The sequence below is a fragment of the Solea solea genome, chromosome 9 (genome assembly GCF_958295425.1).
Source record: "Solea solea chromosome 9, fSolSol10.1, whole genome shotgun sequence".
Taxonomy (NCBI): Eukaryota; Metazoa; Chordata; class Actinopteri; order Pleuronectiformes; family Soleidae; genus Solea; species Solea solea.
In genome coordinates, this window is record NC_081142.1 from 27,031,827 (window position 1) to 27,045,762 (window position 13,936).

The 13,936-nt window shown below is 40.8% G+C and overlaps 2 protein-coding genes across 2 annotated transcripts; both read left to right on the forward strand.

Moving 5' to 3' along the window:
- The first annotated feature begins 2,129 nt into the window (after positions 1-2,129).
- On the forward strand, positions 2,130-6,113 carry lrrc8c (leucine rich repeat containing 8 VRAC subunit C). The gene has a single exon (XM_058638232.1). The coding sequence runs from the start codon at positions 2,155-2,157 to the stop codon at positions 4,396-4,398; it is 2,244 nt and encodes a 747-aa protein (XP_058494215.1). The 5' UTR covers positions 2,130-2,154; the 3' UTR covers positions 4,399-6,113.
- A 148-nt stretch (positions 6,114-6,261) lies between these two features.
- Positions 6,262-13,403, forward strand: lrrc8db (leucine rich repeat containing 8 VRAC subunit Db). The gene is made up of 2 exons (XM_058638231.1): positions 6,262-7,450; positions 8,579-13,403. The coding sequence occupies exon 2, from the start codon at positions 8,581-8,583 to the stop codon at positions 11,131-11,133; it is 2,553 nt and encodes an 850-aa protein (XP_058494214.1). The 5' UTR covers positions 6,262-7,450; positions 8,579-8,580; the 3' UTR covers positions 11,134-13,403.
- The last annotated feature ends 533 nt before the right edge of the window (positions 13,404-13,936 follow it).

Consider the following 13,936-nt stretch of genomic DNA (forward strand, 5'->3'; position numbering starts at 1 on the left):
CCATCCCTCATACACCCCACCACCGCAGAGTCATCAGAGAACTTCTGCAAGTGGCATGACACAGAGTCATATTTGAAGTCTGAGGTGTATATGGTGAACAGGAAGGGGGACAGCACAGTTCCCTGTGGGGCTCCTACATCACTAACCACCACATCAGACAAACCACCACCCAGTCGGACAAACTGTGGTCTGCCTGTCAGGTAGTCAGTGATCCAGGAGATGGTGGGCGTGTCCACCCCCACCCCCTGCAACTTCTCTCCCAGTAACAGTGGCTGGATGGTGTTGAAAGCACTGGAGAAGTCAAAGAAAGTGATTCTCACAGTTCCTCCAGCACCATCCAGGTGAGACTGAGCTCGATGCAGCAGATAGATGAGGGCGTCATCCACCCCCAGTTTGGGCTGATAAGCAAATTGAAGTGGGTCCAGTGAGGACTTTACCTGCGGTCTAAGGTGAGCTAAGACCAGCCGCTCCAGCACCTTCATCACATGGGACGTCAGAGCCACTGGGCGGTAGTCCCCGGGTTCACGAGATGCTGATGATGTTCGGAGGCGTCATCTTCCTGTCAGATTTGACGGGTCGATCGCGCCACGCCCATGCGAAATAGAACACCAGAAAGAATGTGACACAAGATCCAAAAAGTCTGACATTTCAGATAACTGCAAACGACAAAACCGTATGATGAAATAAGGAAACGTGTGCACAGGACAATGAACTGGGATGAGGGAACGTTTATGCTGTCACACACCTGTCCTGGGGGGGCAACCGGACAGCAGGAGGCGTGATCGACCTGTCAAATCTGACATCAGCTGATAAGGCATGTCACCACCTAACATCAGGTGACAGTTCTGAGATACACGGCGAAACTTGTTAACAAAAGTAAAGGAAAACTTACTATTGTCGAAATAATTAACCAAAAAAACATTTTCAGATTCTGTTTACTTGCTGTAAAATTGTGTAAGTGGGATGCAAATACTCAGAGGAAAAACTTCTCAGAACACATAGGCAACATTAATTAAGAGTGGATACAATCAAGATGAAAGAAACAGACATAATACGCAAAATATCAGACCAACAAACACCTTAAACAGTTGAATAAATGTATCAATTTAAAGTGTTAGTTTTAAAAAAGAAAGAGATAAAAGACAGAAAATGGACTTAAAATAAATTGTAATAGGACAGTCTCTTAAAACAAGATTAAAAAGATACAAAGTAATCATACAGAAGATGTATTTATATGTCATTGACTATACAATATATACTCATTGATATTAGAGTGCAGTTGTAAACACAGGCTTTCTCTGCACTTAGTGTCAGCTCATGTTGTTGTGTAGAAGGTTGAGAGTTGAGTATTGGGCAGCTCATCACCGTGCACAAATGTCTTTCACAACAGTTTCCTGTTGTTAACTCTGCTAACAGATGTTTGCCATTATTTACAGAAAATGTAAACAAAGGCTCTCGCTGTTTACTGATGTCAACTTGAGACCTGAGTTCTGCTGGTTTACATACATGCCACTGGTTTATTCTAATGAATCGGTTTAAATTAGAGACTTAATACATTGTTTACTGGAATAACTTTGTTATTGAAAATCCTTGTTTACATGCAGCAAGTTAACATTTTGCGTAACCTTCACTGCAAGTGCCATTTCTAGATGTCTGTCAATGCACAAGAAGGGAGCAACGAAGGCTTTGTGGTTTGTTAAATATGAACACATCAGGATCAAACACTAAGTCAAATAATTCCTTAAATCCACCCTGATCTCCACTACATTGTTCTCCACTGATCTAGCTTATACAGGTTCCACCTAACAGTCAGATCTAACAGGTCTGCACTGGACTACAGTCTAAATCCACACTGATTACACTGAGACATTCAATTTCTTTTGCAGAACATTGTTTGCACATTACTATTTGGTTCATATCCTTTGGGACAAAGTCACACCCTTGGAAATCTATTTTTGGTCATGTGGAAAAAAATGTAACTGTAGAAAGTGACTAGTCATAAATCACAGTAAGCTATAGGTTTTATGAGGGTGATCTGTAATGGAGGACATTTTCCAGTTGCAGCACACAAGTGGCCATTGACACAAAGTGGTAGCGAGGCAGAGGGACTGTGCTGGCTCTGATTCTCTCTTTTTCTCTGTTTCCCTTTAGGTAATGCAAGACAAAATCATATGCCTTCCACAGAGAACAGCATCGCCCTCTGACAACGCAAGTGAAGTGGAGGTGAAGTCACTGTTGCACCTGCAATCCAACATTTCAGCTGTTCAAGAGATGACAGGCCTGAAGACGGACCTGGATCTTCAGCAGTACAGTTTCATCAATCAGATGTGTTATGAGAAGGCTCTACACTGGTATGCCAAGTATTTTCCCTATTTGGTTCTCATACACACTGTGGTATTAATGGTGTGCAGCAACTTCTGGTTCAAATTCCCTGGCTCCAGCTCAAAAATAGAACACTTTATCTCCATGCTTGGCAAGTGCTTTGACTCTCCCTGGACCACGCGAGCTTTGTCGGAAGTGTCCGGAGAAAATCCTGAAGAGAAGGACAGTAAGAAGACCAGTACTTTTAAGTCCAACATCACAGTGTGTCCTGGAGAAGAAAGTGTAGAGAAGACACAGTCGCTCCGGTCAATCCCAGAGAAGATTGTAGTTGAAAAACCATCCGCAAGTGTCCTTGATAAAAAAGAGGGCGAACAAGCCAAAGCTCTTTTTGAAAAGGTGAAGAAGTTCCGTCTGCATGTTGAAGAAGGGGACATTCTTTACCTGATGTATGTTCGGCAAACGGTCGTCAAGGTGTTTAAATTCCTACTAATCATTGCCTATAATAGTTCTTTAGTGAATAAGGTGCGGAACAGAGTTCACTGTGAGGTGGAGATCCAGGACATGACAGGCTACAAAGAGTTTGAGTGTAATCACACTATGGCCCATCTGTTTTCTAAGCTGTCCTACTGTTACCTGTGCTTAGTGGCTGTGTATGGATTAACAAGCCTTTACACCTCCTACTGGCTGTTTTACCGCTCACTGAAAGAATACTCCTTTGAGTATGTGCGGCAGGAAACAGGCATCAACGACATCCCAGATGTCAAAAATGACTTTGCCTTCATGCTACATATGATTGACCAATATGACCCGCTGTATTCCAAAAGATTTGCAGTTTTTTTGTCTGAGGTCAGCGAGAACAAGCTCAAACAGCTCAACCTGAACCATGAGTGGACTGCAGAGAAGCTGCGCCTGAGACTCCAGACTAACGCCAATAACAGACTAGAACTTCAGCTGTTCATGCTTCCTGGGTTACCTGACACTGTCTTTGAGTTGACAGAGCTGCAGTCACTCAAGCTCGAAATGATCAACAATGTCACCGTGCCTGCCTCCATCTCTCAGCTGGCAGACCTGCAGGAGCTGTCTCTTTATCAATGCTCTTTAAAGTTGCACACAACAGCTACCTCCTTCCTCAAAGAGAACCTGAAAGTGCTTCGTGTGAAGTTCGATGATAACAGGGAGCTTCCAAACTGGTTGTATGGCCTGCGCAACTTGGAGGAGCTCGCTCTCACTGGATCCCTCAGCCCCGATGCCTCGAAGAATATAGTTCTTGAGTCACTGCGGGAGATGAAATGTTTGAAAACACTTTCCCTGAAAAGTAATTTGACCAAGATACCTCAGTCGATAGTGGATGTTTCCAGCCATCTGCAGCGGCTGTACTTGCACAATGATGGCACTAAACTCGTGATGCTCAACAATCTAAAAAAGATCCCCAATCTGCTCGAGCTGGAGTTAGTGCGTTGCGATCTGGAACGCATCCCGCATGCAGTCTTCAGCCTCACAAATCTCCAAGAGCTCGATCTGAAAGAGAACAACATTCGGTCAATAGAGGAGATCATCAGTTTCCAGCATCTTCGAAAGCTCACTTGCCTTAAACTTTGGTACAACAGCATCATGTACATCCCAGAGCATATCAAAAAGCTTGGCAGCCTCGAGCGCCTCTACTTCAGCTACAACAAGATTGAGATTTTGCCTTCGCACTTGTTCCTCTGCAACAAGCTGCGGCACTTGGACCTGTCCAACAATGACATCCGATTCATCCCTCCAGAAATCGGAGTCCTCCAGAGTCTGCAGTATTTTTCTGTCACATGTAACAAAATCGAAAACCTACCAGATGAGCTCTTCTTTTGCAAGAAGCTCAAAACGCTAAAGCTTGGGAAGAACTCGCTGTCCATAATCTCACCAAAAATTTCCTACCTAGCTCTGCTGACATATCTGGAGCTCAAATGCAACCACTTTGAGTTCCTGCCGAAGGAGCTCGGGTACTGTCGTGCTTTGAAGCGCACTGGCCTTATAGTGGAAGATGCACTGTTTGAAACTTTGCCTTCAGACATCAGGGACCAAATGAAGGCGGAGTGAGACACTTCATTGTAGCCGCAGTGCCTGCTGTTCGCTCTGTCCACGAGTTCCCAGCCCGACTTTTGTATGAGGTCTGAACCATGAAGTATTACACAACTGTTTAAAAGATTCCTCAATGGATGGATACATTATTTATTTGTATGTTGTCACATAAAGCTGCTACAGAGATGCTAGTTCTGTTATTAGCTTTTGACACGTTATCCATCCATTAATCTTTAAGGAATATTTTTTTGGCATTTTGGGAAATATAGCATTTCACTGAAGAATAGAAAACTAGTAAAAATCCACATTTCTATGTTAAATGTTCAGTGACACCCAGAAGGTAAGGATAAGGATCATAGGTAGGTGGAAGCCTTTCGCCTGTCTGATGATGGGGAGTGTTACATTTTATTGTCTTAATTTGATTGTTTTGTTATGAACACAAAAAGGAGTTGTTCCAATATGGATACCAGTATAAGAAATGTGTCACATTCAGCCGGAAATGCCAAAATAGGGCTCCAATCCTGTTCCACATCAGATAATGCTAGAAATGATTTCTTATTCACAGCTCCAATACAGCAGTTGTGCACGAATGTAATTTATCATAGTGGAGCGTTAGCCAGTGTTAGCTAGCATCAGCCTTTTTTTGTAAGTAAAATGGTAACACATTCTTCAGTATGACTGGAAATTTGGATAACTGCATTTTTTGTTTGTTTTTCAAATGGTTAAAAACGAGTGAGGCAATTCAACCATTAAATCAGTAATCATTCCTATACAGCTTTACATTTATACTCAATTTTCTTCTGTTTTAAGTCCATACATTCCAAACATTATCTCCCTCACTACCCTACATACCTCTGTGTATCTTTTGTGTTGGTATGGATATTTACCCAATGCTTCCTCTCGATGGCAGTGCCGAGTACCGAGTTGCAGGCATCAACAAACATAGAGACCATTATTGTATTGGTCAGTGAGTGAAGCCGAGCTCCTGGCTGTCACTCTCTGTTTTCTGGTCAGCAAGTATGTTTTACAGTTGTTTCGCTGCAACTGTAGGTTGTTTCTTTACCCTTTTTCCTGACTGATTGGACCATTGACTCTTTACTGCTCCCACAATTTCCAGTGGCATTGATCCATTTCATCCATCAGAGTATAAATTGGCCTTTAAAATAGGTCATATAGGTTGTGTGTACACTGGTGTAGGTTGGTAGGCATTTTGGCTTAGAAGCAAATTTCAGGTATTGGAATCGGTGTCACTGTGTTCATCATACTTTTTGGAAAGAAAGCAAATTAGCATATTTTCCAAAATGTACCTATAGCACAATTTTGAGTGCCACATACAAATTGTACTGAATGTAAATCAAAGCTGAAAACCTCATGTTATGATGCATTGAATTGAGTGTTAAGAAAAGCGCTATAAAATTATGATGTATTATTATTATTATTATTATTATAATATGTTTTTATGTTGCCTTTATAAAGCTTTATTTTCTTCAAAAGACTGTTAATAAAGTGAACTGCAGGGGAAATGCAAAATAGTACATGCTGTATCCTGTCTAAACAAATATGTGTTGTAGAAAGATACCGTTTAAGTGCATTAAACTTAAAGGACTATGCCATGCTGTCTTTCTCCAGTTCCTGTAATATGCGAACATAGAGTGTAGTGTATTAAAATTGTATTTTCTTAAACAGCATTATTTTGTTGCTCAATAAAGATAAATTTCTTTTTGTGGATGTCACTTCTTAGGTTGGACTTTTTGAAAGCTTTTATTTGCAATACAACAAAACGAAATCCTGCAGGAAACAAAAATAGAAACATGCCATTTATTAATTACATTAAGTAATAATAAAGCACCAATTTGATAATAGTGTTAAATTGAGACGGATGAGAGGGAGAATGAATTCAGTCTTCTAGTTTTGGCCTACATATGCAGGTGTGCCTGATAATGTCACCTGCTTGCTGGTGAGGATTAATGCAAAGACGATTAGGCTATCATGGTGCGTGCATGACGCACCTTTGGAAAAAAATAAAAGTAGTGAGTGTCAACAACAAAATGCATACAAATAAAAGTCAGTTTTGAAAGATATGATGCTGATTTGGACATTTTGTTATCCAATCTTTTAAATGACTGCAGTGTTGGTGGAAGAAAAAACTTTAATCTGGGAATAAATGCATGTTTTTGCTTTACTGATGGGAGCTGTCACAATCTTTATATTCAGTCATGATGTTTATTATAGCTTGAGGTATTGGCTCAAGTGGAGAAGCAGGTAGAGTGCATTAGTGCCACACCGCTCATTTTATTAATTAATACCCTAACTATGAGCCATGAAATATTAATGCCTTTTTAAATGATAGGCCTGTTGAGAGCCACAGATTATTTCCACTTGTCTCATGTGTATGTAAATCTACAGTGTGTAACTTTATTTGTTGTTACTGATATATTATTATTATTATGCCTCTCTCTGGTCTTCATGAACAGAAAGTATGTAACATTATTTGTATGCTGTAAAACAGGCTCTTTCAAACACTACTATCAGACCTGACAGAGGGAGCGTTTGTGTATACAGCGGCAGCACAGCGGTAACACACATATAGACACTACATCTTACAATATATATAATGTTATTTTTCCTATTTGAAACTTTTCTTTGGTTTAATGAATTTGTTTTTGTAAAGCACCCTCAGTCACTTCATCATGGAGCCTTGACTGAAGAAAATATGTGAACTATGCCTTTAAATGACACCACTCTGCGTTTTTACGACGGCCCCAAACGTTAGTGGGTCATCGTCCCGTTTGGTTTGGTTTTCACTCAGCAGCTGTGTCGTCCTGTGAAACATGGTGATGACACCGTGTGAATGACGTCACGTCGCGGCTCTACATCATCGCCACAGGAGCGCACCATCTGAAGCGGGGGTGGGGGTGGCCACTAAGCTCTTTACTGCCCAGTCATCAGGCCCTTGTTTGAACGGGTCAGAAGAATGGAGCGCGTCCTCGCCGCAGCGAAACATGGCGCGTAAGAAGAGGCTTTGTCCGGTACCGCTGTCCTCCACTTAACCGGATCCGTCCACCTCAAGGTGCGTTTGAGTGCTGGTCCTCATCTCTAGGTCCTCAAAAGCCTGGAAACCCAGCGATGTGTTCTGATAACGTCAGAGGACTATACTTAACGGATAAAGGCACACAAGTAGTCATTAAAGTCGCTCGTGAATGTATTACTTTATATTAATTTTGACTGCTGTGATGTTATAACAATGACCATGTAGTTTGAAGTGTTGCGTTCATGGGCATCACGCTCACCTCCCGTATTGTGTGTTTGGATGCGCCTTGCTGCTGCTGGAGCCGGTCTGAGCCTGCTGCTGCTGCTGCTGCCACATTAACAATAGTGACCTGCATACTGTCAAAATACACACACACAAACAAAGAGCCACTATTTTAGAACATTGCATTGACTTCTATTTGTTTGTATTCCTAACCTTAACCATAACCTGTTAATAACTAACCTTAACCCAACCGCAGTTCAAATCATATCTGGGAATTTAACCAGTTCCTCAGAAATTAGGCTCTTAGGACCAGGTTTTGGTCTCCATGAGGATTGCTGCTCCTGTCAAGGTCAGTGTTAAGGCCAGACAAGGTCCTAAAGAGGTGACATATACTGTACACAGGAGCTATTCACTCATGACACCACATTGACTTGTACTCATTTAGAAAGACAATGCCTTTCCCTATGATTAAAGGGATAATTCAGCTTTCTTTATGTGTAGCTTGATGAGGTTTCTTATTTCTTATACTTGGATCCATATCTCTTTGCATTCACCAAAGTAACACATAACTTACCAAACCTTGTGTCCCTGCTGGGGGTACAACACTGGCTGTGTGTCAGTTTGTAATAAACACACACCTCAAATAACTTGAACTATCACTATTTCCTTAAAGATAACTTTACATGCTTATGGTTGCAGCACTTCATCCATTATCTATCACTTTATCCTCCAGCAGAGGGTTGCGGGGGAAGCTGTGCCAATCTCAGCTGGGAAAAATATCCATTCATCTAAATATAATGTACTTTACTGCAGAAAGACAACATACTGTGTCACTGACTGTGTACATGCACAAACCGACCGTTCAAGGCCTCAATATGGACAACAGAAGAATCTGTGTGGAAACCATTTCATCAACATGGTGATAATTGATACTCTCTGTTGCAGGAATGTTCACCCTCACAGAAGTAGCATCGCTGAACGACATCCAGCCAACTTATCGAATACTGAAACCATGGTGGGATGTCTTCATGGATTATCTTGGCATTGTCATGCTGATGCTGGCCATATTTTCGGGGACCATGCAGTTAACCAAAGACCAAGTGGTTTGTCTTCCCATTCTGGAACAAACGCCAGAGGGTGCTGGAGATTTCTTGAGCCATGAACCAGTGGAAACAGCTGATGGCTTCTGGAACAAAGAAAATGCCATCGGAGAGCAAGCTGCTCCTCTCATGGCTAAAAAGCCTCCTGAAAACGTTGCACCGACCATTCACTCACAGCCAGCTACTTTCGGGCAGCCCCAGCCCACAGGTGTCCGAACCAAGCTAGATTTTCAGCAATATGTTTTTGTCAACCAGATGTGCTACCATGTTGCCCTTCCTTGGTATTCCAAATATTTTCCATACCTCGCTTTAATCCACACCATTGTTCTGATGGTCAGCAGCAACTTCTGGTTCAAGTACCCAAAGACCAGTTCCAAAATCGAACATTTCGTTTCCATACTTGGAAAATGTTTTGAATCACCTTGGACTACAAAGGCGCTGTCCGAAACTGCCTGTGAGGACTCGGAGGAGAACAAGCAGAGACTAGCTGGGGCGTCCTCGCTCCTGAAACACCTGTCCACAAGCAGCGAGGAAGGGAGTCCCAACCAGTCCGCACCGGTGCTGACCAAATCTGGGGTGACATTTTCAGTAGAGAAGCTTGTGAGTGAAGTTCCCTCTATGACCATACTGGACAAGAAAGATGGTGAGCAAGCAAAGGCCTTGTTCGAAAAGGTACGGAAATTCCGTGCCCATGTGGAAGACAGTGACTTGATTTACAGACTGTATGCCATCCAGACAGTCATCAAAACAGTCAAGTTCATTCTAATACTTTGCTATACCATGACGTTTGTTGCATCGATAGATTTCGATCACATCTGTGTGCCCGAAATAAAGCATTTGACTGGATACACTAAATTCCACTGTACGCATAACATGGCTTTCATGTTGAAGAAGCTCCTCATCAGTTATATCACAATCATATGTGTTTATGGCTTTATCTGCATTTACACACTGTTCTGGCTTTTTCGGCGACCACTGAAGGAGTATTCATTTGAGAAAGTCAGAGAGGAGAGCAGCTTCAGCGACATCCCTGATGTAAAGAACGACTTTGCGTTCCTCCTCCACATGGTCGATCAGTATGACCAGTTGTACTCAAAGCGTTTTGGGGTTTTTCTCTCCGAGGTGAGTGAAAACAAACTCCGAGAGATCAGCCTGAATCAAGAGTGGACTTATGAAAAGCTGCGGCAGCATGTAACACGCAACTCTCAAGAAAAGCTGGAACTTCATCTCTTCATGCTGTCTGGCGTGCCTGACGCTGTCTTTGATCTCACTGATTTAGAAATCCTGAAACTGGAATTAATCCCAGAGGCCAGGATTACGGCTAAAATCTCACAAATGATAAACCTCCAGGAGCTTCACTTCTACCACTGTCCAGCTAAAGTTGAGCAGACTGCTTTCATGTTTCTTCGTGATCACCTGCGGTGCCTTCATGTCAAATTCACAGATGTTGCTGAGATTCCTAGCTGGGTATACTTACTGGCAAATCTAAGGGAACTATACTTGGTTGGCAACTTGAATTCTGAAAACAACAAAATGATCGGACTCGAATCTCTCCGAGATCTCAGGCACCTAAAAACTCTGCATCTCAAAAGCAACCTCACAAAGGTACCGACGAACATAACAGACCTGTCCCCGCATCTGATCAAGCTGGTCATTCATAATGACGGGACCAAGCTCCTAGTGCTTAATAGTTTGAAGAAAATGACAAACCTCGCAGAGCTGGAGCTTCATAATTGCGAGCTGGAGCGAATTCCTCACGCTATCTTCAGTCTGAACAACCTGCAGGAGCTCGACCTGAAGTCCAACCATATCCGTACCATTGAGGAGGTCATCAGCTTCCAGCACCTCAAGAGACTGACATGCCTGAAACTTTGGCACAATAAGATCATCACTATTCCATTGTCAATTAGCCACGTCAAAAACATTGAGTCACTCTATCTCTCACACAACAAGCTTGAATCTCTACCCTCTTCATTATTCTCACTCCCAAAGCTGAGGTACCTGGATGTTAGCCATAACTCCATCGTGGTAATACCACTGGAGGTTGGCTTCCTGCAGAATCTCCAACATTTTGCCATTACAGGCAACAGAGTTGAGGTAGTCCCCAAACAACTGCTCAAGTGCACCAAACTGAGGACCTTATGCCTCAGCCACAACTGTATCTTGGTCATTCCTGAGAAAATTGGCCAACTCTCACAGCTGGCTCACCTGGAAGTGAAGGGAAACTGTCTGGATCGTCTGCCGCCTCAGATCGGCCAGTGCCGCCTCCTCCGCAGGAGCTGTCTGATTGTGGAGGATCACCTCTTTGACTCACTTCCAATGGAGGTCAAAGAGAGCCTCAACCAGGAATCTAGTGTTTCTTTTACTAACGGTTGCAAATGTCTAAGTGATGGGCGATAGACATGTCCGAGGTGTGACCAAACGTTGACCATTTCACCATAGGCTATTCAGCCATTAGTGGTAGTTCAGGGTACAGCCTTGTAATACTTGCATTTGCCAATGATGAATGCAGTTTGAGGAGTTTACACGAGACTTGTTTCCAGCAGTACAGTTAGGTAAATTTTTGGTAGTATGTTGTGCAAGTATTTGCGTTTCCACTTACCATCCCAGTATTTGGTATCCTTCCATTGGGGTCCCAAGCACCTCCTAAAGGGAGGCGCTAGACACAGGCAGTCCATAGATTGGTTGACAGAGAATTGTCGCTTCTATGTGATGATAGGGAAATATGGTGTTGATTTTCCATGCAGACCGCAGCCTTCATGAAGAATAAACACAAGAATTTATTGGCTGCTGTTATGACATCCCACTATTTATGTAGCTGAGGCAACTTAACTGCACTGTAGTACTTGGTGAAAAGGAGGCTATAGTGAGCGTTTTACAGCACATACAGTGTAAGGTTGGTACCACTGTAGAAATGTTTAGAGATGAACTGTAGAGATGATCATAGCTTGTGTCATGTTCAAATATTTATTTTATACTTGTTAACAATTAAATCTAGGTGCACAGTAGCTGTCAAGTCCCTCACCTTAGATTTTTTTTACCTTTTGTATTCAGTATACCTTCAGTCTATTTGTAATTTCAAGTGTTTTTTCTTCAAAATGACTACATATAGGTGATTGACCTCAGCACAAATGGTTGGTTCATTCAGATGAGACATTGGCATTATTTGTTTCATTATTCAAACCTGTGCTATTTCTCTGGTGTAATGTCAAAATGATTAGGAAAAGCACATGTAACCATGTGTCATTATAACATTTTTCAAATTTCAACTTCATGTTAAATACTAAAAGGAAGAATGATACTTCTTTCATTTTTGTCATTATTTTTTAATGTATTTTTTGTTAATGTTTGTTGTTTACAGACAATTCACAATGTTACTTTTATTATTTTCCATTTTAATTGTTCATGTTTTTTTGACAACTGTATGGAATAATTGATTTAAATCATTTTTTGTAATCTTGATTGAAATCTATGTTAAATAAATGTTATTATTGCCGTTTCTACACCACTACAGTCGTTCAAAGCTATACGTTAGGGTTAAAATCACTCCAGTTCTGTTTATAGTCACATGTTGAAATATTCTGAATAGTGACACAGTTGATGCCTGTAATACTCGATCATTTGAAATCTCATTAAAAATATTTTTGAAGAACATAGAATTGACAGACTTTTCTCGTTTTATGTTATTAGTTATAATGAAAAAAATCTAATTTAGAAAACCAATTACAGTACAAAAGAAGCAAAAAAAGAGAATAAATCAATGAGAAAAAGAGTATAAACAACATTAAAATCTGATGGATGTGGAAAAGAAAAGTCATTAGACACAGTGAGCTAAATGATCACGTCACATAACTTTCTTCTCATTACAAATCAAACATTAAGTAAATATTATTTATGCACTACATTCACAAACATGCTTTTCCCCCCTACGTGTGGACACAGATATGGACGAGCGATGTTTTCCTCTCTCTTTTTATATACCTTATAATGAAAATTCTAAATAACAAATAATTGACCACAAAAACACAATACTTTATAACAATATAACAATAACAAAAGTTGTATTTTATAACGCTCTTAGTCAAACACATGAACTTATTTTTCAGTACAATTGAATCTGTCTTATGCTGTTAAGTAACTGTTAAGTAAATTATAATGAAGCAGTGTTTACCCACAGGCCACTTCATTCATCGTGATTCTTATGAATGACTTATGAATGGTTTAATATACTGTAAGTGAAGAATGACTGCATATCTTCTGTGTACTGTCTAAGCACTGAGGCGAAGCCACACATTTTGCTAGGATCATTTTCTTTTCTGACATTTTTAATGAATGCTGCTTCATTTAATTTAACAGACTATGTCATAGTTACTGTAATAGATATAGAAATGAACTCATGTGACATACAAAAGTCTACCTCTCATGACACCACAGCGCCGACCAGTGGCAACAACTGGTAACGGTATCTGTGAAGGAAATCTTTCTGTGATTAAATACTGAACCATTAATATAGCCAACTTTAAGTTAAAGGGTCACAGTTTGTTTTAATGTCACAGACAGCACCGGTAAGCAGCGGGTCAGAATCTGACGTCTGTAGCGTCTGTGATGGCTGTGCTCATGTCTGATGTTGCCTCTGTTTTCCTCTCTCTCAATAAATTCTTGAAACTTAACTCATCATTGACTCCAGACACTTCTTCACCGGTTTCCAAAGCCGTGGTAACAGAAAACGTCACAGTCACAGTATCAACCTAAGAAGAATGTCAACAGGACAGAACATGAAACCATGAAACCTGCATGACTGCACTCATTAGGTTGAATTAACAACACCGCTCAACAATCATTTCTCTCTGAACAGTTACAATGTTTGCGTTCACTTTTCACAATTTATATATATTAGATATGATATTAGTTAAAAGCAAACTCAGATGTGTCACTAAATATACAGCTTATGAAAAACTGTCTCAAAACAGGACCTGTACAAAATGTACAAATGCAATGGGTTGCAGAAAGGTAAAAAAACACAGCATATATTTTAATATATAGGAATATAAATCTCAATCAAATACAGGTGTATTAAATTAAATATTAAATCTCAGAATGTTATTTCTTCACACCTTTGATTTGTCAATCAAGGAGGTTAACACAATATATTCATGCATTCATATACATTATGTTTCGGTAGTCAGGTGATTTCACTGTACAT